Genomic DNA, 21,680 nt, shown 5'->3' with positions numbered 1-21,680 from the left:
TGACAAACATGGAGTAGCAGGCCTTTCAAGTTTGGGGTTGAACAAGTTGTGCATTCCACAAGAAATGTCAAAATCCCAGCCAAGGTAGGAAAAAAAAAAGATATCCGATATGGGTGGCTAGACAGAGCAGGCCGGATATCATGTATGATACGTGCATCCTTCCTAAAACATGCTACTGTGCAAACCACGCATGAAGCAAACAAAGTAGTAAGAAAACTCAAATCAGAAAATGTTATCCTAAAATTTCAGAACTTAGGAAATGATAACTCTTTGAAGCTTGTTGTTTTCAGTGACACTTCTATGGGTAACCTACCTGACGGCGGAATACAAGGAGGGTATCTCATCGTGCTGATAGGCAAGGAAGGGACATTCTCACCTGTCTGTTGGCAATCCAAATGGATCAGGAGAGTAGTTCGGAGCACTCTGGCAAGAGAAACACTTGCTCTTGCGGATAGTATTGACAATGCCATATTTCTGTCATCCCTCTACTCGCAACAAGAAATGTCACAAGGCATCTTGCCTGTGGTATGTGTCACAGACAAGTACTCCCTTATGGATGCCATCAAGTCCACCAAATCGGTGACAGAGAAAGAAGTGTTCAGGCGTGAGGTCCGCTACTTAGGGCGCATCGTGTCTGCTGACGGCAGTAAAATGGACCCCGCTTTGGACAGCTTTCGTTATGTGGGGATGGAATTTGCCACAGTAAAAGGTGGATTGGCGATGCAAAAACAGATCTACATATAGAATCTTCAGTCCATTCTCATGGACTCAAGAGCTTTGAAGCATGATTATCCTTTTACAGACTGTGAGACTGAAAAACTAAGGTCAAAAATAGGTCAACTCCTATGGGTGGCTAGACAGAGCAGGCCGGATATCATGTATGATACATGCATCCTTCCTAAAACATGCTACTGTGCAAACCACGCATAAAGCAAACAAAGTAGTAAGGAAACTCAAATCAGAAAATGTTATTTCCTAAGTTCTGAAAATTTAGGATAACTCTTTGAAGCTTGTTTTCAGTGACACTTCTATGGGTAACCTACCTGACGGCGGAATACAAGGAGGGTATCTCATCGTGCTGATGGGCAAGGAAGGGACATTCTCACCTGTCTGTTGGCAATCCAAATGGATCAGGAGAGTAGTTCGGAGCACTCTGGCAAGAAAAACACTTGCTCTTGCTGATAGTATTGACAATGCCATATTTCTGTCATCCCTCTACTCGCAACTCACCACAAGAAATGTCACAAGGCATCTTGCCTGTGGTATGTGTCACAGACAAGTACTCCCTTATGGATGCCATCAAGTCCACCAAATCGGTGACAGAGAAAGGAGTGTTCAGGCGTGAGGTCCGCTACTTAGGGCGCATCATGTCTGCTGACGGCAGTAAAATGGACCCCGCAGATACTCTTGCAGTGAGAGCTTTAAAGGAGAAGAGGCCACGGCCTGTAGCAGAGCTGAGGGCAGTCATGGGACTACTAAGCTACTACCATCAGTACATTAAGGACTTCTCCCGAATCGCTGGACCTCTAGACGCCCTGACCGAACTGGATCCTGGATCAGATAAACAAAAGGACAGTGGTCCGCGGTGGCGTAGCGGTCTAAGCATCGGCTTGGTGTCGATGCAGTTGCCCACTGGGGACTGGGGTTCGCGCCCCGGTCTCGTCAGATCCGACTATGGCCGGACTCGATGAAGCAGCAATCATTGGCAACGCTGTCTTCGGGAGGGGGGCGGAGTCGGCTTGTGTTCGTCATGTGAATGCGTCTCTGTGTGTCGGAAAAACAGTGGTTCGGCTTAGATTCGCCTTGTCACGAAAGTGGGGAGGCGTCTCCTTCGAGACTGCCGGCCGGAGAGACGCAGTTGGCGAACGCATGCAGTGCGAGGGTGGGTGTTTGAATTAAAATAGGGATCAATTGGCCACTAAATTGGGAGAAAAAAGGGAAAAATCAGAAATAAATTAATATAAACAAAAGGACAGTAATGCAAGAATGAGGAAAGTAAAAGGGAAGAATTAAAGGACACCCTCACACAAACCGATAACATGGACTGACGAACACCAACAGATACTGGAAAGTTGATTGACTGCCTGGTTGAGCCGCCTATACTTGGATTCCCAGACTCCAACAAACCGTTCATCTTGCACACAGACGCTTCAAACCAAGGTCTAGGTGCGGTGTTGTATCAAGAGCAGGAGGAGAAGCTATGTGTTATAGCCTATGCATCTCGCACACTGACCAAAGCTGAAAAAAAACTACCATCTTCCTTGAGGGAAACTTGAATTCCTAGCCTTGAAGTGGGCCGTTACCAAACGGTTTCGGGACTACCTAATTGGCTCATCTTGCATCATATACCCGGACAACAATCCACTTACCGATGTGTTGTCAACAGCCAAACTCAACGCAACGGGATGTAGGTGGGTTGCTGAATTAGCCAACTTCCACCTAACTGTCGAATACCGTCCGGGCAAAGAGAACTGTGATGCTGACGGCCTTTCAAGAATGCCCTGTGACATCGAAACAGTGATGGAAGAATGCACAGCGCAAATGTCCTCTCCAGTCCAAGCCGCAGAAACGAAAGACTCGCACACAGTATGGTCCATGATGGCTGTCAGATGTGCAGAAACAGATGAGGGCACATCGAAGTCCTTTTCAAGAGCAGCCATCTGTCAAGCTCAGAGAGATGATCAGAATACTGGCCCCGTCATAGCCTGCAAACAGTCAGATGAAAGGCCTGTGGGACAGCAGCGAAAATCATTCAGCACACAGAGCAAGTGTTTACTCCATGAGTGGGAAAAAGTCAGCCTGGATGGAGATGAGATACTCCACTGAAAGACTGCAACCAGAAAACAACTTGTTCTACCCGAAATATACAAGTCAACAGTCCAGAGACAACTCCATGACGAAATGAGACATCAAGGTGTGGAACACACGACATCACTCGTTCGGGATCGCTTCTATTGGACACACATGCAGCGAGAGATAGAGCAATATGTGTCTCAAAGCTGTGCCTGCCTCAAACAGAAAAAGCCCTGTAGAGAAACAAGAGCTCCAACTCACCTCAATAGTCACAACCCAGTCCTTCGAACTCGTATCCATTGACTTGCTGCATTTAGACAAATGTAAAGGTAGATGTGAATACATATTGGTGATAGTCGATCATTTCCCATGCGTTGCACAAGCCTATGCCACAACATCAAAATCTGCAAAAACGGTTGCTGACAAGATATTTAACAATTATGCACTGAAGTTTGGGTTTCCCTTAAGGATCCATCGTGACCAGGGAGGGGAATTCGAAAATCAGTTGTTTGTGCAACTAAAGAAAAACTGTGGAGTGATGGGCTCGAGAAAACACCATACCACCCACAAGGCAACGGGCAAGTTTAACGTCTAAATAGAACACTACTGCAAATGCTGAAAATGCTTACCGAGAGGCAGAAGTGAAGTTGGAGAGAGTCATTACCCAAACTCATTTATGCATACAACAGCACTCGATGTGAAGTCACAGGCTTCTCTCCCTTCCATCTCTTTGAGAGATCACCAAGACTACCTACCTGTTGACTTGCTGTTTGGCTTGACCCCTGAGACTGGAACTACTGATCATCAAGAATATGTGAAAAAGTGGAAACAACAGATGCAAGAGGCATGAGATGACAACAGAAAATGCAAAAAAGTGTGCTGAAAGGCGCAAGCAGAACCATGACAACAAAGTAAGGAGCTCTGTCTTGCACAGGGGTGACTGGGTCCTAGTTCAGAATATGACACCCAGAGGAGGACCGGGGAAGCTCCGGAACCATTGGAAAGATTGCATCCACAAAGTCATCCGTCAGGTGGGAAAGATATGCCCAAATATAAAGTAATACCAGAGCAAGGCAAAGGGAGAGGGAGTAGAATTCTGCGTCGTAACCTCCTGTTGGCCCTCGAGATTCAGTTAAAACCTGCAAAATCAAAGAGACAAATCACAGCTCGGACCAGTACAGACAGGAAACGACCACTCAAGAAGATAATGATGACTTTGGATACTATATGTCTAGGGATCCTCTGCCTGCGATACAGCCTCAGGTAAATACAGAGGAGGATGCTGGTAGGGAAATCACAGAACCCTCACAGGATGCCGAGCCTCAGCAACAAGACATTCCTCAGCTGGATCAGAACAGGGAAGACATGTTGACAGAGGACACATCAGGCCAAGAGGAAATGACAGTTCAAGAGGCGATTGCCCTGGAAGAGAGAATTCCAGTACCACTGTCCCCAGTTCAAAGTGAAAACAGCAATGAAAACAACAATACCAGTGAGAGAGAGATGAGCTCCGAGTTTTCACATATGACCAGCTGGGCAATCCCAGTTGTTACAGCACTGGACTCCCAAGTAACACCATGTACTGGTACCCACCAGTGCCCTATGGAACGATGCGAGCTACAGGGGAAGGATGACTCCGGTACAGCACTTCAACTACCAGCCTGCTTTTGTACCGGGGTACTGAATGAAGAGTACCCACACATATATACACACATCCACTGTGAAAAGCTGAGTGCTAACACAAATATACACACACACACACGTGCACTGTATACCAGGGTTTCCGCTAGGATTTTTCCTTGCCGGTCCAATGTCTGGAAAGAATGTATTTTACCGCACAAATGTGAAATTACCGGACACATTCAAAAACAGTGTTACAAATGCAATTATAACAGCCTACACTTAGGTTGAAGAAATAATGACAAAAACCTCACATCGGTTTCTCTATTTAATGAACAATACATATTAAACAAAATGAACTGTAACGATTGTGCAAAACAAACAATAGCAAAACACTCAACCAACAGAACACTCGTAACATTTAGCCCAGGCTATGTATGATACAGTTAGCAGACATTTTTATTTTCTCAGTTTTTTGTATTGTGGCAAACTCCTCTGCTGTCAACTTAAAATCAAAGGTGTCTAGAGTGTCTCTGCAACTTGCAATGTGCATAAGCCGCGTCACTCTCTGCTGGTCCAGCCGATTTCGTTGCGCCGTCTTAATTCTGTTCTACAGAGAGAAGCCGCTCTCTGCTGGCACGCTCGACACTTCATGGACTGAAGGACTGAGTGCTCACATGCATACACAAATACATTCATGGACTGTTGAAACAGCCGAGTGCTGACATACACACACACTCTATACACTCATGGACTTTTGATAAATCAGAGTGCTTACATGTATGAACCGTTGCGAGGCTGAAACAATAGCATCATATGCACTGGGTAACTGCTTGAAAAGTTGACTTAACTCGTTTGTTGAGATGTCAGGACGACATCGGTGTTGAAGGGGTGTGTGTAATGGAGATGAAAATGTCTACTAAATGCACTGAATGGGAAAAGATAGTGTTAAAACCATCCACTAGATGTGAACTGAATAAGATAAAATGTCAGTTTGCTCCAAATAAGGCTGGAGGTCACGTCTCCCGTTGTCACTCTGCAGGCCAGCTAACACAGTGTGAAGGAACATTTTCTGCACCGACCCGGGGTCATATTGGAGACCTGACTCTGATTCCTGCAAAGTAAACAAGATCTTTTGTCTCAGATCGAAAGCACAAATAAGGAAGTTCTGGGGGGTTTGTTGTAGGCCCTGCACCCCTGAGGTCAACTGCTGATAGAGATTGGTTGCACCTTTCTCCTGGTAATGAGAACAGAGTCTTCGCCTTAATGTGGGTAAGGTCAAGTTGGCTTTCCCCTCCAGATAGCTACGAAGTTGCCTGCCAGGGGATATTGCTCTTATCACTGCATCTATGATCTCAAGTTCGGGGAACCCCCCGCTTAGACCATGTTCGATTTGATGAGCTAAGCTTGAGAAGGTTAGTCATGTCTTTCCGACTGGGTCACTGATTTGGCCGGATATCATAAGGTCTTTACGCCATAGGGGAGGTGTATGACTGGGGGCTGTGCTCGGTGCTACCGTCCTGCTTGGAACCAAGTTTTTAATCTCCCTGTTCTCTTGCTGTCTTTCTCGTTCTGTGTGGTTGTCAACTGAAGTTGCAAGGCCTCAATTTCCTTGATTCATTTTTCCTAATCTTCGTCCTGTTTTTTCTGTTCCTCGTCTGCCTCTTTTGGCGTGCCAGTTGTACGAGCTGCCTGGAGCTCAGAAATTTTGTCTTGAAGATGGAGCAAGTTAGCCATTTCTTTATCCTCAAGTTTTTCTAGCTCTTCGCTCTGTATGTAGTTTGAAATTAGTGTGATGAGAGCTGTTCAAACCTTGCCAGTAACATGCTCGAACCCTGATCCTGCGATGATTAGATGGTCACACAACTCCACCAAAGTATCTCTGGGCAGCACACAATTCTCTTATTATGTCTAGCTGTACTTTCTCTAATCTTTGGGGAGTGGTAGCAGCCACCAGTATGTAGAAATACCTCAAATCACATGTGCTCAGCTCTCAGACTGTCGGGAACCCACCGTAGCCGATTCACCACGTGCTCTCGATGTCTGGGTTGTAAAAGGACTACGTGATGGCTGGGGACATCTGTTGTAGACGCTGACCCATGCTGCACACGATCCCAGCTGTTCCTCCAGATGTTATGCCCCTGTAAGCGGGAATATGAAAGGAATGAATACAGAGACGATGTTGCTGCTTCAAGTTCCAAAGTCGTAATTTTACACGCTCACCAAAATCCTCAATAAACATTGTACTGTCCCTTTAAGAAACTGCAGATTTGGAAATAAGAGTATCGTCTCTTTAAGAAACGTTACAGTAAGAAAAATCCCAATATGAATCAATATCAATGCCGAAAAGTCACCTTAAACTATACAAAGAAAACACATTGGAACTACATTACAGTCGTTTAGCCCAGTGTTTCTCAACCGGGGGTCCGCGGACCCCTAGTGGTCCGTGGTGTAATTGCAAGGGGTCCGTGAAAATAAAATATCTTTAAAAAAAGATCCTATGACATTTATAGAAATAGGATTATTTTACTCAAATGTGACTGAGACCTTGATCTACCTAAACTATAAAGGGTAACAGGACTTTTTTCTCTAATTACATCTGTTTCACAAGTGTAATTTATTGTTTTTTTAATAAGAGATCTCGCTCCCGTTTGCATTGTTAAAAGTTACTGCATAAAAACTCTGTTGTTACATATATCTGAAAGTTACTGAATACATATTCTGTTTTGTTACATATATCTGAAAGTTACTGCATACATATTCTGTTTTGTTACATACATCTGAAAGTTACTGAATACATATTCTGTTTTGTTACATATATCTGAAAGTTACTGAATACATATTCTGTTTTGTTACATATATCTGAAAGTTACTGCATACATATTCTGTTTTGTTACATATATCTGAAAGTTACTGAATACATATTCTGTTTAGTTACACTACCGTTCAAAAGTTTGGGATCACCCAAACAATTTCGTGTTTTCCATGAAAAGTCACACTTATTCACCACCATATGTTGTGAAATGAATAGAAAATAGAGTCAAGACATTGACAAGGTTAGAAATAATGATTTGTATTTGAAATAAGATTTTTTTTACATCAAACTTTGCTTTTGTCAAAGAATCCTCCATTTGCAGCAATTACAGCATTGCAGACCTTTGGCATTCTAGCTGTTAATTTGTTGAGGTAATCTGGAGAAATTGCACCCCACGCTTCCAGAAGCAGCTCCCACAAGTTGGATTGGTTGGATGGGCACTTCTTTGAGCAGATTGAGTTTCTGGAGCATCACATTTGTGGGGTCAATTAAACGCTCAAAATGGCCAGAAAAAGAGAACTTTCATCTGAAACTCGACAGTCTATTCTTGTTCTTAGAAATGAAGGCTATTCCATGCGAGAAATTGCTAAGAAATTGAAGATTTCCTACACCGGTGTGTACTACTCCCTTCAGAGGACAGCAAACACAGGCTCTAACAGGTACTATTTAATGAAGATGCCAGTTGGGGACCTGTGAGGCGTCTGTTTCTCAAACTAGAGACTCTAATGTACTTATCTTCTTGCTCAGTTGTGCAACGCGGCCTCCCACTTCTTTTTCTACTCTGGTTAGAGCCTGTTTGTGCTGTCCTCTGAAGGGAGTAGTACACACCGGTGTAGGAAATCTTCAATTTCTTAGCAATTTCTCGCATGGAATAGCCTTCATTTCTAAGAACAAGAATAGACTGTCGAGTTTCAGATGAAAGTTCTCTTTTTCTGGCCATTTTGAGCGTTTAATTGACCCCACAAATGTGATGCTCCAGAAACTCAATCTGCTCAAAGAAGTGCCCATCCAACCAATCCAACTTGTGGGAGCTGCTTCTGGAAGCGTGGGGTGCAATTTCTCCAGATTACCTCAACAAATTAACAGCTAGAATGCCAAAGGTCTGCAATGCTGTAATTGCTGCAAATGGAGGATTCTTTGACAAAAGCAAAGTTTGATGTAAAAAAAATCTTATTTCAAATACAAATCATTATTTCTAACCTTGTCAATGTCTTGACTCTATTTTCTATTCATTTCACAACATATGGTGGTGAATAAGTGTGACTTTTCATGGAAAACACAAAATTGTTTGGGTGATCCCAAACTTTTGAACGGTAGTGTACATATATCTGAAAGTTACTGAATACATATTCTGTTTAGTTACATATATCTGAAAGTTACTGCATAAGAATTCTGTTTTGTTAACTATATCTAAGTTACAACTGAAAGCTCTTATTTTTGCCCCAAAGAGTAAATAAATGCTATAATGCAATTTAAAATGCAGTTTCTATCAAATTGCAACCCCCCTCCCCCAAGATCAGGTGGAGGGGTCCTCAGGGTAGATCCAAAATACGCAGGGGGTCCAGGACCCCAAAAAGGTTGAGAACCACTGGTTTAGCCGACGCTTTTATTCAACGCGACTTACAGTAAGTGTATTTAATGTAGGAAATCAGGAGAACTACTGGTCAGAGGTCATAAGTGCATCTTCTCTCTAAACAAGCATCTAAGAACAAAACCAGTGCTAAAGTAAAAGCGCAAGAAAGACTTTTTTTTAAATGAGTGGATACAGGAAGTGCTAAGAGCAAGTAACAGGGTAGCAGTCATCAGAAAATACCTGTATTGCACCTTTAACCAGCACGTGTGCATTATCCAGTAGCGTCTGCATGTAAACCCGAATACAGCGGAGTCACTGGTGGATCAATAAGTCAGTAAAGAGTCTTGTTTTAAAGAGACACCTGCATCAAAACCCAACTTTTCCTGTTGTTAAGGAGTGCGGATGTGATCGATGGGACAAACGGTAGCCCTAAAGTCACGTGTATGGCCAAACGAGAGAGATATTTCCGGTTGGTTGGTGGAAGGTGTGGTAACTTACCGCGTCGCGAACCATCATGAGCACAGAGGGCGCTACTGGCGGAGCAGCACGTGCGTGAGGCGAGTAGGCAGCCTCCACTGAGAAGGAGGACTCGTGTCCTCCGCATCCTCAACGCTGCTGTCGGTGGTCTAGTCGCTCAAAGTGAAGGAGAGAGCGGGACGGCAAGCGGCTTATCGCCCGTGTTCAGCCCGCCCAGCCGCACCCACGCGACCGCCCAGCCACGCGACCGACCGGCCGCACCCACGCGACCGCCCCGGATTTCAGTCGCCAAGCCAGGAAATGATGAAACGTCGCTTCCCTTTCGCCGTAATTCAAACCGCCCGTGTTAAAAATGTGCTCGGAAACAGCATGGAGGCGTCTCTTTAACTCAAACACAAAAAGCGGTTTTATATCTCCACATTCAGCTAACAGCGATGTACTTCTTCAACCGGAACACGTTGGCGTCTCCATTTTAACCGTACAACATAAAATGGAGACGGACCCCGCGTGCTGCCTCGCGAAGCGGCGGCCATTCCGTTTCTACCGCGCTCTCGCCCACGTGACGCCGGCTAGCTAGCGTGCTACAGTCCAGCAACATCCTCATGATTAGCCCAACTAGAATCCCCCGCTAACATTACTCTAGACAGACATCTTACTCTCCACGTGTTGTGTATGGCACAGAAAACATATAGACACGGTTACACGCGTGTTTACCTTGGGTCTTACCTGGAGGAGGAATATGAGAGGAGTGAATACAGAGACGATGTTGCTGCGCCGAGTCCCAAAGTTGTAATGGACGAGTCGCGAGCGACACGTTTCCCTCGCGGCAGGCAGAGCTAGAGCTAGGCGCGAGCAACACGTTTCCCTCGCGGCAGGCAGAGCTAGAGCTAGGCGCGAGCAGTCGACAACACATCAGTAGATTACGGGCCGACAGTTGAACTTTGGGAAATGAAGCAACTGTAAAACAGGGATAGGCAACGTGGTCCAGAAAGGTCCGGTGTGGGTGCAGGTCTTTCTTCCAATTAAGCAGTGACACACCTGATTCAATTAGTCAACCAATAGTCTCGGTCCAACCAAGCAGTGACACACCTGATTCAATTAGTCAACCAATAGTCTTTGCTGAGGACCTTGATTTGTAGACTCAGGTGTGCAGCTCCTTGGTTGGAACAAAGACCCGCACCCACACCGGACCTTTCTGGACCACGTTGCCTGTCCTTGCTGTAAAACGTTGCTTCCACTACATTTTCCCAAAACATTAGAGGAAGCAAACTAGCCATAACATGCATTGGTAATCAACATAGGGGGGCTAGCACAGGAGTGATGTGAGATATGCAAAATAAGTTTGGTTCATGATATTTGATCACAGTGAATTTCCTTTCTCACGCTGTGCCATCTCTCTTGTGACTCTGGCGACCTCAGGTTGGAGTCCCAGATGACCACAGATATCCAGGCTATCCTGCAGTTGCTCCAGAGGCAAACCACAGCTGGTCCCCCAGCTTACAGTACTGTCACCTCCAGCCCGGAGTACCCGAGGCCAGCCGTCCGGGTCCAGCCTGTGTCTGCCATCCAGACGGACCTCAGCCTTGGTCCTGCACCACCCCAGCCCCGGGTACTTTGATACCTTATTTCTCTTTTTAAAAAAAAACAGTATTTTTATTTTTTACTTCAGTCCTATTTTCCTCTGCTTGAGAGTCAAACTGAGCAATGGGTAACATCATTTCAGTATTAAGCAACCTGATAACCAAGCTGCAATGTAATCCTTCACCAAATAACATCCACTGAGAGAGCTCCTTTTTTGGCAATAACAGATTCAGACTATTGTGAGAAGTGTCTGAAAACACAATAATGCCTGAAAACATTGTGAAATATCATCTCAGTACAGTCAGTCAGTGCAGTGATAGACCTTACTTTTTTTGCACTTCTCTCCAACTTTCTCACACTTTCTCCACTGCTGTCCTCCTCCAACAAATCACTCCTCGCGGGATTACAGAGCGAGGTTTCCGCTCCAGGTTAGAAATGGATCGATAGCTACATAAATTCATGGTCGATATCATGGCCATAAGACTCTTTAGACTCCTCTCATAACATCCTGAGTCTGTTAGTGCCAAAAAAAGAGCTCTTTTAGTGGATGTTATGGCAGGAAAATAGGGCTCAAGTTAAAAAACACCAGAGTTTTGTTTTAAGACCCATTAATTCTCGATGCCAATTCATTCATGGATCGTCATCGTTTTGCATATCTCTCCCTCTCTCAGAGCCCCGACCAAGAAAACGCTCAGAACAAACCCAAAGACTCGTCCCCTGTCCTCCTCGACTCAGAAACTCTTCCAGACGGGAGCTTTGCTGGCCTGCTAGAGGGGGACGCAGACGTAGAGCAGAGACACAAGCAAAGCAACATGGACTCTCCGGAGCAACAACAGCCAAGCCAACAGCCACCAAGGTCTCTCCTCCCATCCGCCCGACAGGCCTCGCTCCCCGATGTCCCGCCCAGCGGCTCAGGAATGTTGGGACTCCATCGGCCCGTCTCCGACCCTGGGCTTCCTGGGAAGTAGGCCTTTCTTCGGTCCTCAGCCCCTTCCTCTGACCCCCCCCACGTTGACTGGAGGTCTCCTCTCAAGCTTGACTCAGGGTCTAAGAAAGACTGAATATGCAATGGAAAAAAAAAATACTTTCTTCCATTCCTTTCCAGAGTACCCACCCTTCAGCCCTTCTAAGTATCTCATTTAGATGTATAAAGTCCATTTATACAGAGATATTTATACACTATATTATTAACATATGTATAGTAACCAGTTACCATGTATATAGATTTTAAATAGAACACTGCCAGCAACACGAGGCACCTAGCGTGCTCTTTCTAAAAGAGATATGCATGTATTTCTTTCCCAGCCGTTTTGATTTTCTGTTGCATGTTACCACACAGCAGCTCACCGGTCCGTCAGGTGGGATCTTGGCATGCTTACAGACGACTGTAGCTAACAAGTCTCCTTTTTATAGAACTCTTCCCACTTCGGAGGGACAAAGCTACTTGAACAATTTTCCGAGCCATTTGTATGACTTATGACTTTCAACAGATAGCGTAGTCAGTAGACTTAAAATTGAATAAGAACCTCTTCGAATACAATTCTACATAAAGAACAGGAAGTAATGATATTCCCATCTCATTTGTGAGGGTTGTGTGGTCATCCCATAGCACAACGCGACCTTTGTGAGTCCATGAAAGCAATAATGGCTACACAGTACAGAAAATGAACTGAAAATCACAGTTATATTTCTAGAAATTAATATGCCCTGGAAGTATGTTTATACTCCCTGAACTTAAAAGATCAGCCGATGACATTTATGTTGCAGGTTATTTGCTGTTTACGAATGTCAAATGCATCGCTTTTAGGGTCTCTGATCCGGTTCGTCCCACCCGTGACAACTTCCTCGCACTCAAATTTTATTTACCAACAATTTCACACGAATGGACAATTTGAATAATCACGCTTAAAAAAAAAGGGTTGTGTATTTAGTGTAGTGTACTTCTGAAAACATAATGAGAGCAAAACATATTACCATATAACCTACTGCATCGTATATCAACTTCATGTAAGCATGGCCCTCGGGTACCCGAATCTGTAGGCCATTAAGCACACATCTTAAATACTTTTCCTAGCTGAAGGAAACTAAACATGGATATTCCACACAGTGGTTTTCTTTTTTGGCTCAGTTCTGTCATGCATGCTTGCTTAAGGTCTTCCATTATCTTACAAAGTACAATTCTGTAAACGGGGAGGGCACGGGAGAACGCCGTGAGAAGGAAATGCGTCGGCAGTGACGTCACATCCCAGTGAAAGTCCAGAACACGGCGCGCTGATGTCTTCAAACGAGCGAGGACCTCAGCCTTCCATAGCCTTAGCTTTACTAGCCTGCTCGAGCCTTTACAAACCACATATAAATCCAAAAGTGCATCCAATGCAGCAAAACAATACGCTTTTCACAGGCCGAAATGTAAATGTACTGATCCATTTTAAACTTTATAAGGGTGTACTGCATGACGAAAATGAAGTAGTCCGTTTTATAACATGCCTACACCGATTCGAACACAGTCACGTATTGCATGGAGACTGCACCTGACAAAGTTATATATATATATAAAAAGGGTCTCGACCAACTGTGTTATATCTATTGATATGTTAAGTGACAGCTCATCACTCACCAGGAGAGATTTAGAAATAATGGTTAAACCTATTTTTCTAAATAGAATTTTTGATTTGCCATTATTTTTCTATGTACCTTGTTTAACTGTGTTTGGAAATGCCCCTAACATTGGAATGGTGTCGCCTGCTAGTAGGATGATGGTGATGATGATACATAGGACGTTGATAACTGCAATGCATATCCTCAATGTAGCAAGCACAACATTAACGCATCAGACGGTTGTTTAAGCTGATATTTCAACTACGTCCCGTATAGTTCGGTCATGTCTGGTGTTGCGTACTGATCCTTAGAAATACTTCCTTCAGATTCTGCAGCTACAACAGGCCCGGCGTCGCTTGTCAGCTGATCAAGTCAGTACGCCGTGTATTGGGAGAGGCAAATTTGAGCTGATAATACTGCCATCCGTATATCTGGATTCCTAAATTGTCCTTAGACCCCTCCCTGCTGTCTGTCCCTGCAACTCATTGTCCCTTGTGGTCAAATAAAAAACAAAACACGTTTCATATTAGATGGAATGAGAACATTTCTGCAGCCTATCAGCTGTCCAGACAAAGACAAGTACATTTATGGGTGGACTTCCCAACACCGCAGACAAAACCGCAGCTCAGACTGGAAAGGTTCTTCTAAAACTAAACACGCCGTGTGTTCAGGATAGGCCAGACAGACGACCTCGATAACCGTTAGAGAAGCGGTTACCAGACTAGTACAGCACAGCCCGATGCCAGCTCAGTGTGGCGCCTTTCCTTCGTCAGCTTTCTGTCTGGCCCACCGACGAACAACCAACAATCTGCTGAAACCTAACTCGCTGTGTGCAATGCCTGAGGAGTTGTCTACTGAAACTTTTGTGGGATTTGCAAACTTTTGCACAGAGATTAGAGAACTTGCTGTACTGGATGTGTCACTTTTTAAATCTAGTGCTGTTCACAATTGTTTTTATGCATTTTTTAAACGTTTGCCACTGTATTTTATACAATGCAACACTTAACAGCTAATTTGAATGTTTCCGTTCTTGACTTTTATTTAAAGAAAAGAAATATATTGTGTAAATAGACAAACATTTGCGCACTTGTACAAATTAATAAACAGAATGCAGACTGAATATAAAAATGAGTTTATTGTCAATAACAAAATATGATCATTTGAGGTTAAATTCTTTGCAATCTAAACACTGAAAGCTCTTGGCCAAGTTCGTCCTGAAATGTGAGGGTGCGAGTTGTCATGTCCTTAAAACACGTTGTTTTTTCTAGCACTCCGCAAACGACAGGGATGCAGCTAGACGACAGCGTGCCTCTGGACCTCCTTAATAATGATTAGCAGTGCATATCTGTGTCAACTGGATGTTCGGCTGACCCCTTGGCTGAATAATCTCGTGCATATTTGCAAACAATCTAATTTGGTAAATACAGCACAGTTTTAGATTGCATTTTGTGAAGGTAATCCGACACAGATGTTGATTTTTTTCCCCACTCGGGTAAAACAAAGGGATGGTACTGTACAGAATACATATAGGGGTGCATATTGAACGTACGTGTGAAAAGGCAGTCGTCAGCGATCAGAAATGCATCAGTCGTAGATTAGAAGGTGTTCAGTGTGAAGTTAATTTCAACGTGTTATCTGTTCTAAGTGGTGTTATCGTTACTTTTAAGTTAAATATCAGTGGTTTTAATATACAGACCATACATTCATAGATTATAATGGCACAATAGGCATGTCACGGAAACCACACCCTCCTAATAACCCTTTATCTATATCCTAATACAAATAACCAGTTCACTTAGCACTAGCAGCGGAAGAGTTTAATTCCAAAATGATTTCAATCCACCAGTAAAAAAAAACTGCCCCCTTCACCGACGACGGTACCCAAACAAAACCACTTTTTCCAAGGACGGCACAGAGCTCAAGTCCTTAGTTGGCTGATAACACGACACTGACTTTCCATTTTACACATACTAATTGTCAGCTAATTCACTGTTCTTTCCCTTTAAAATAAATCACTAGTAGCCTCACAAGCCAGGCCAATCGCGACAGCAGCCCGACAGCGTTGATCTCTCGGGGGACTGTGTCTCCGAGTCGGAACGCGACTCGGCAGTGACCGACAATAGTGACAGAGACAACGTGGTAAATGTGACAGCCCGGTGATGTCCACGTTAACAGACAACCCTCGCATGATTGACTGTTGTGCCCGTCATGTAAATCATTGTTGTATACGACTGCCTTCTGCTGTGTCAGGCCCCAATTACAAAGTCCTCTTGGATCAGTTTCCAAATATGTGATTGGCACGTCTTCCCTTTTGAATGTGCACACCTTTCTCGAATTACTCTCATTTCGAGGGAGGTCGGGTCCGACCTCACCGAAAACATCAATGTGATCTACGTTCAGTTATGGTCTAGCTCGTGAGGCAACACAACTCAGATTTTGGAAGAAAACTCTTCGCTTTTGCAAGCAGGTACTTCTAGCAGTGTCTCTTGACATCTGATACATGTTCGGCACATCCATGTGCGGCATTTAAGAATTAAGCGTTGCAGCAAGCAAACAAGCAATGGGTACTTTCCCGCCGTGGCTCAGACACGATTCAGTAATAAATTTGGCCTCCGTCTGCAATTCCTCTGAGGCGGTGGTCCAGACACCACCAGGGATTGGTTAGTTAAATGCCCTGATCTTACGGTACAGGAGACAGCAGCACTTAAATGGACATTGTACACTGGACAAACTGTAAGGGGAGGCAGAGAGAGAGAGAGAAATCAAGTGTGAATTTATAAATCAGAGACAAATGGAGGATATCTGATTTGAAAAGCCTCTGAAGGAAACAGCACCACAATAAGAAAATGAGAGAAAGAGGAAAAAGAGCGGTAGAGGAAGATACGTACGTCGTCGTATTGGAAGGTGACGGCTCCCTGCTGCATAGTGTCTCTCCGTCTGAAGTTTTCTGTGCAAGGCAAAAAAGACGGGGTCACGATTTCAATGCACCTATTCATCCAAAATCCCCTTCTAAGGCAATTTAACCACTTGGTCAAACAATCCAATGAAAGGACGTGACAGCAACAGCAAGGGTGCAAGGTAATAAGGGTGGAAAGAAAAGAATGCAATCTATTTCAGAAATGTTAGTGTCCCTCTGCAATATAACGTCTCTTCATAATGGTCTCGAAACAGAACCTGTGAGGTCCTTCTAATTCAGGTATCTAATGAATACCAGAAGAAGGCAAGCCGAGGTTTGTGTTTTTCCTGCCTCCCACCTGTGAGAGCCCTGAGTTTCACACAACAGGCCACGTAGTCATCGAAGAAGACTCTTCCACCTTTGCTGTAGCGCTTAATGATTCCATTCACAGCCTGTTGACTGATCCTGTAGCCTATTAGAACACACAAAATAACAAAACAAGTTGGACTTCATCTCAAGTTTCTCACGAGACCAAAGATGTTTCAGAGGCAGGGTCACACATGGGCCCCAATTCTGCGACAGGAGAGTCCACCCCGTCACACAGGGGGGGTCACAGGTTACCTAAAGTCAGCACTATAGCGAGAGCCTGATGCCTCGCCACCCTGTTTAACACTGTAGAGACACTGGGAGAAAGTCTGAAATTATACCCCTCGCCATATTTGACGGCATCACCCCCCCCCCTCCCCACCCCCACCCCAGTCCTCTCGATTTTCCTCCAGCAAAAGCATGAATTCCCCGATCACTCTCTATATACGTGTCATTCAGGGTGACGGGGCAGGCTGAGGTCCAGACCAGCAGGCTCAGACATAAGGCAGAGGCTGAGGTCCAGACCAGCAGGCTCAGACATAAGGCAGAGGCTGAGGTCCAGATCAGCAGGCTCAGACATAAGGCAGAGGCTGAGGTCTACACCAGCAGGGTCACACATTAAGGCAGAGCGCGCGCACATGCACGCACACACACACACACACACACACACGCGCAAAAAAACTTTCACCTGTGATCTCTGGACCAGAAGAAAGCCATGTGAACAACTCCATGCAGGACTGGCATTGAACCCAGGGCCCTAATGCTACGATGTTAGCTAAAGCGTACTTTCCAACATGACACTTGACTATGTTGTTTTTTTATTTTTTTACTTTTTCATTATACTGTTTTATGCAGAGGCGTTATACTGAAAGACTTCTATCGACCTGCAGCCTGTTGGCAGCAGTCGGCCCCTCTCCACTCCCTGGACTGTGACAAAGAGGATGACAAACTCTGAGACAAATCATCCTGATCAGCATAGATTAAATCCTAATTAAGCGGTGTTAAATCTAATTAAATGTCATTAAATCATCTGAATGTAATTAGCTGTGAGTGACACTACGAGTCATTACAACATTTCTATCGTGCCAAACTATCACACTTACCCATCGCGTTGACGGCCTGGGACATCTCATGAGGTTCCACGGTGCCGCTCCTGTCCTGGTCGAACATCATGAAGTTTGACTTCCAGCTGTTCAGAGCGCCAAACAGCTCTTTGAACTCGTTGAAACCCATCTTGCCAGTATAATCTCTCTAGTGAGAGTCTGATTAAGGTTTAATCGCCAATAAGCCCGGGATCATTGAGTACAATCTTTAAATAACTCGCATGCCAATAGGGAGGGATTGATTTGGGTTAAATTCAAACAGGCTCCAGTTTATGAAAATCCAGTAACAAACAAACTCGTGTGTGTGTGTGTGTGTGTGTTTATGTTTATTTGTGTGAGTGTTTTAATTGTACTGAACCAGCAGCCAGCTACCACACGCCTTGACATTACTGTGTAAATAAATGCATGCATAAAGAAAGTGGGGAAGGAGCGTGTGAACAACTTTTCTGAGCCATCGTTAATGCAACAAGAGGCTGTGTCCTCGACGTCACATCACAAAGTGTAAATTCAGTAGCAAAAACAAAAAAGCTCATTTACCAAAAAACACTATCTACAGTGACGCTCATGTATGCCTATGCAAGCGTCCATCCAGTAACACTGAACTACCTGCAAAACTAGTGCCCTGCTGAAAGGCTGCCACCACCTCGTAGTGCCAGACCACGAGGAAAGGATACATCCAGCATTGCAATCATGATCCTGCATGTTTCCAAGCTGAATGCTGTTAACAGACAAATGACACAAATTAGTTAACGGTAGAACGATACGTGTAGTCAACAGTTAACAGTAAATCTACCCGAGTCTCAAACAACGAATAAAATAATACCATGAAAGGTACAAGTAACCCAAGCTTGTAGTGGCAATAAGGACGGCAGAAGCATACAACCGGTAAGAGCCTCTAAACAATACCAATTAAAACCACTTGTGAGCCATAGAGGACAATGTCTTTTCAAACTGCTTAAAGGGAAATTTGGTCTTCGGTGACAAATTAAAAGTGAAAGTTAAAAAAAGTTGCTAGGATGGGGTCTGCATTACTGCTGTTAAGAGAAAGAAGCAAGCACACACTTTCTGAGACAGGAAGTTGGGACTTATTTGACTGTGTGCATGTTACTGAAAACGTTACCCTTTTTTTTTCTTGAGAATTTCTTTGTTTTGCATTTTTCGTCTTTATTTGATGGCGATAGTAGAGAGAGCGACGGGGAAGGCAGGGGATGACATGCAGCAAAGGGCCTGGGCCGGATTCAAACCCAGGCCACTGCAGTAAGGACTCTGCCTTATGTGGTACACCGTCTACCAGGTGAGCCACCAGGCACCCCTGAAACATTGCTGTTGACATAGACCGTCTATTCTTAAGTTTCAAAGTTAGTTTTGTTGAGCTACATCCAGCAAAAAGGATGTCCTTGGGGAAACTTAAAAGTAATGATCCTAAAAAATGTAAATACAAATCAAGCAAGTGTCCTTTTAGGTGCTTTCGAATCACTGGTCATATTTACATACTATATATAGTAGGTACTTAAAGAGAAACAAAAGTCCTTTTTATAAATGCGCCATGGGACTAAAGGGAACCTGCAGCTGTTATTATAAGGCCTGGTGGAAGTGAGAACAGTGAACTCACGTGTGTAGCTGCCAGTAATACCAGACTGAGTTAGACACCTCTGAAGTTCCTCTGCATCAATCTCACCATCCTGCACAGACAAATCAATGAGAATCAGTTATTTTCATAGTGAGCTCTAAAGAGGCTAATTGGCTAGTAATACTCTAAAATTTAAAAAAAAATCTACTTTTTCTATCTTGGAGATTTCATATGAAACATAGGTGAAAAAAATAATAATTTTAATGAAAATGAAATTCTGCCCCTGGGTCAAAATAATAACATCCAATTAATAACTCCTCCAACTAAAAGTGCACATTATGCACATTGCAGTAACAAGATCGATGTTTACAATGGCCAATTCATTAAGGTGTTCATTTATAAGATAAAAAACAAACAAACGACTCATGCATGACCGAGAAAATATTTGATAACAGTTCCACAAGTTCTGATGTAGGATCCCAACACCTATTTTGAGATATTTTGGAATCTAAATTGACAACACAATCACATTTAATCCTCATACCTGGCCAGCGATGGCAGTAAAATAACCCCACATCGGATCATTAGCAGCTGCCTGTGGAGCGCCGTAGTTCATTGGATAGCCTCCACCGTATGGGGGATACCCTCCCTGGGGCGGTGCACCTCCCATTGGTCCCATAGGGGCTCCCATTGGTCCTCCTGGCATTCCAGGAGGTGGCATCCCCTGAGGTGGCATACCTGGTGCTCCATACTGATTTGAGATAAGGTCAGAGGCAAGTAGCTGAGTAATTAATGTGTTTCTTCAAATAAGGGTAAAACTGAATATTGTTTGTGCGCATTACACTGGATTCGTTTCTAGTAACTGCAAATGAATTGTAGGGGTCAGTGCAGAGACCCTACCAAAGATAATCTCTGAGATCATTTCAAGATCATATGCTTCATGCAGGCTGTTCACAAAGTCACGGTTACCTTGTGGGCTCTGTTTTGACTTGCAATATCAGTCACGATACTCAATTCTACTTACTACTCTCCTGCCCCGCTGCATGTAATATAGCATTTTTGGGTAACACTTTAGTATGGGGAACATAAAAAAACTTAATTACTAGCGAATTAGTAATGATCAAGATGCCACTTTAGTATGGGGAACATATTCTAAGTAACAAAAACTTAATTACTAGTGAATTAGTAATGATCAAGATGTCACTTTAGTATGAGGTACATATTCTAAGTAACAAAAACTTAATTTAGAGTAATGTAACACTATGAACACTTGTAGTTTTGTGTGTTGTTATGTAAGAACAGAGCATATTCATTAAGTGTTAGTAAGGGAGAATAACTCTTCTTGTGGTACCACCACCTTATAAAGGCCATACTAAGCAAAGCATATTGAGATGGTACTACTAATAAGCAATACTTCTGAGGTTATAGAGGGAAAACTCACAGTTAATGGCTTCCTGGTTGCAGAATAAGGCCATGCAGAACAAGGCATTAATGAGTACGTAATAATGACCAATTAAGAGCCAACATGTTGCTAATTTGCATGCTGATAACCGTCTAATTAATGGTGACTACGTTCCCCATACTGAAGTGTTACCCATTTTTGCAGTGACACACTTTTGCAGAGCCGTCTTCACAAGTGGAGCTCTTTCACTATTTGGATATTTTGAACATGTGTGTCAGTGTAAGTGTGCACTATGACCCGAGAGGGTCCCCTCGTGCGTTTTTAATTCCTGGCAGCATTTCAGATTTCTCACCCCCCCCCCCCAACGGTCACTGATTGCCTGACTGACTGACTGGTTGCCATCAGAAACTCCCCCCCCCCCCCCCCCGTTAGCCAAGCTGCTCTTACTAGCCTTGAGGCGACCGCACCGATTTGGACGCCTGGCTGCAGAACTCGGCTCCTCTCGTCGGCCCACAACACCCGACACGCCTGTGCGCCCACCCGCCCACGAGTGAAACGCTCCGACGGGCCACTGTTACACCACCCACCGTGCGCCACCTACGCGTACATCTTGTCCCGTACACACTGCTGGTCTTTCCGACCCTCCCATTTTCAGGAATTCATCTGGAAGGAGGAACCCCGCGCTTGTTACGTAACCCGTCCTCAACACCGCCGACACGCATACATACCCCGCCGTATCCCGGATAAGCCATTCGGGCGAAAATGTGACAAGAGGTCGTCAAAGGGCTGAGTGACAAGTACGCGGTCGCTCGTCTTGAAGTTAAAGTGCCAGTGAGCGGAACCCCGCAGGACGCGACTGCTGCCACTTCCTGTACGTCGGCGCGAT

At 44.3% G+C, this 21,680-nt stretch overlaps 2 protein-coding genes across 2 annotated transcripts in view; one reads left to right on the top strand and one right to left on the bottom strand.

Moving 5' to 3' along the window:
* Positions 1–11,827, top strand: part of kcnh7 (potassium channel, voltage gated eag related subfamily H, member 7) — a 118,524-nt gene extending 106,697 nt beyond the window's left edge. Inside the window, 2 exon segments of the mRNA XM_056301561.1 lie at positions 10,698–10,887; positions 11,531–11,827. Of these exon segments, the coding sequence (XP_056157536.1) occupies positions 10,698–10,887; positions 11,531–11,827 (487 nt within the window).
* Positions 11,828–14,572: 2,745 nt separating this feature from the next.
* Positions 14,573–21,680, bottom strand: gca (grancalcin). The gene is made up of 8 exons (XM_056301130.1): positions 21,523–21,680; positions 19,937–20,143; positions 19,435–19,504; positions 18,497–18,540; positions 17,823–17,970; positions 16,712–16,825; positions 16,346–16,404; positions 14,573–16,188 (listed from the first exon to the last, which is right to left on the bottom strand). Exons 1-8 carry the CDS (start codon positions 21,544–21,546, stop codon positions 16,162–16,164), a joined length of 693 nt encoding a protein of 230 aa, XP_056157105.1. The 5' UTR covers positions 21,547–21,680; the 3' UTR covers positions 14,573–16,161.

Source organism: Lampris incognitus, chromosome 21 (genome assembly GCF_029633865.1).
Source record: "Lampris incognitus isolate fLamInc1 chromosome 21, fLamInc1.hap2, whole genome shotgun sequence".
In the NCBI taxonomy this organism is placed as follows: domain Eukaryota; kingdom Metazoa; phylum Chordata; class Actinopteri; order Lampriformes; family Lampridae; genus Lampris; species Lampris incognitus.
The sequence above is the reverse complement of the archived record's forward strand: the minus strand, read 5'-3'. Positions and strand labels throughout refer to the sequence as shown.

What these genes read in the sequence shown, in the direction of transcription:
- gca (XM_056301130.1), bottom strand. Translation starts at nt 21,546, where the DNA reads ATGGCTTATCCGGGATACGGCGGG. An exon ending in CTTATCCGGGATACGGCGGG is followed by an intron (nt 20,144 to 21,522) that starts GTATGTATGCGT and finishes ATCTCAAATCAG; the next exon opens with TATGGAGCACCAGGTATGCC. An exon ending in CCAGGCCGTCAACGCGATGG is followed by an intron (nt 16,826 to 17,822) that starts GTAAGTGTGATA and finishes GTGTTCTAATAG; the next exon opens with GCTACAGGATCAGTCAACAG.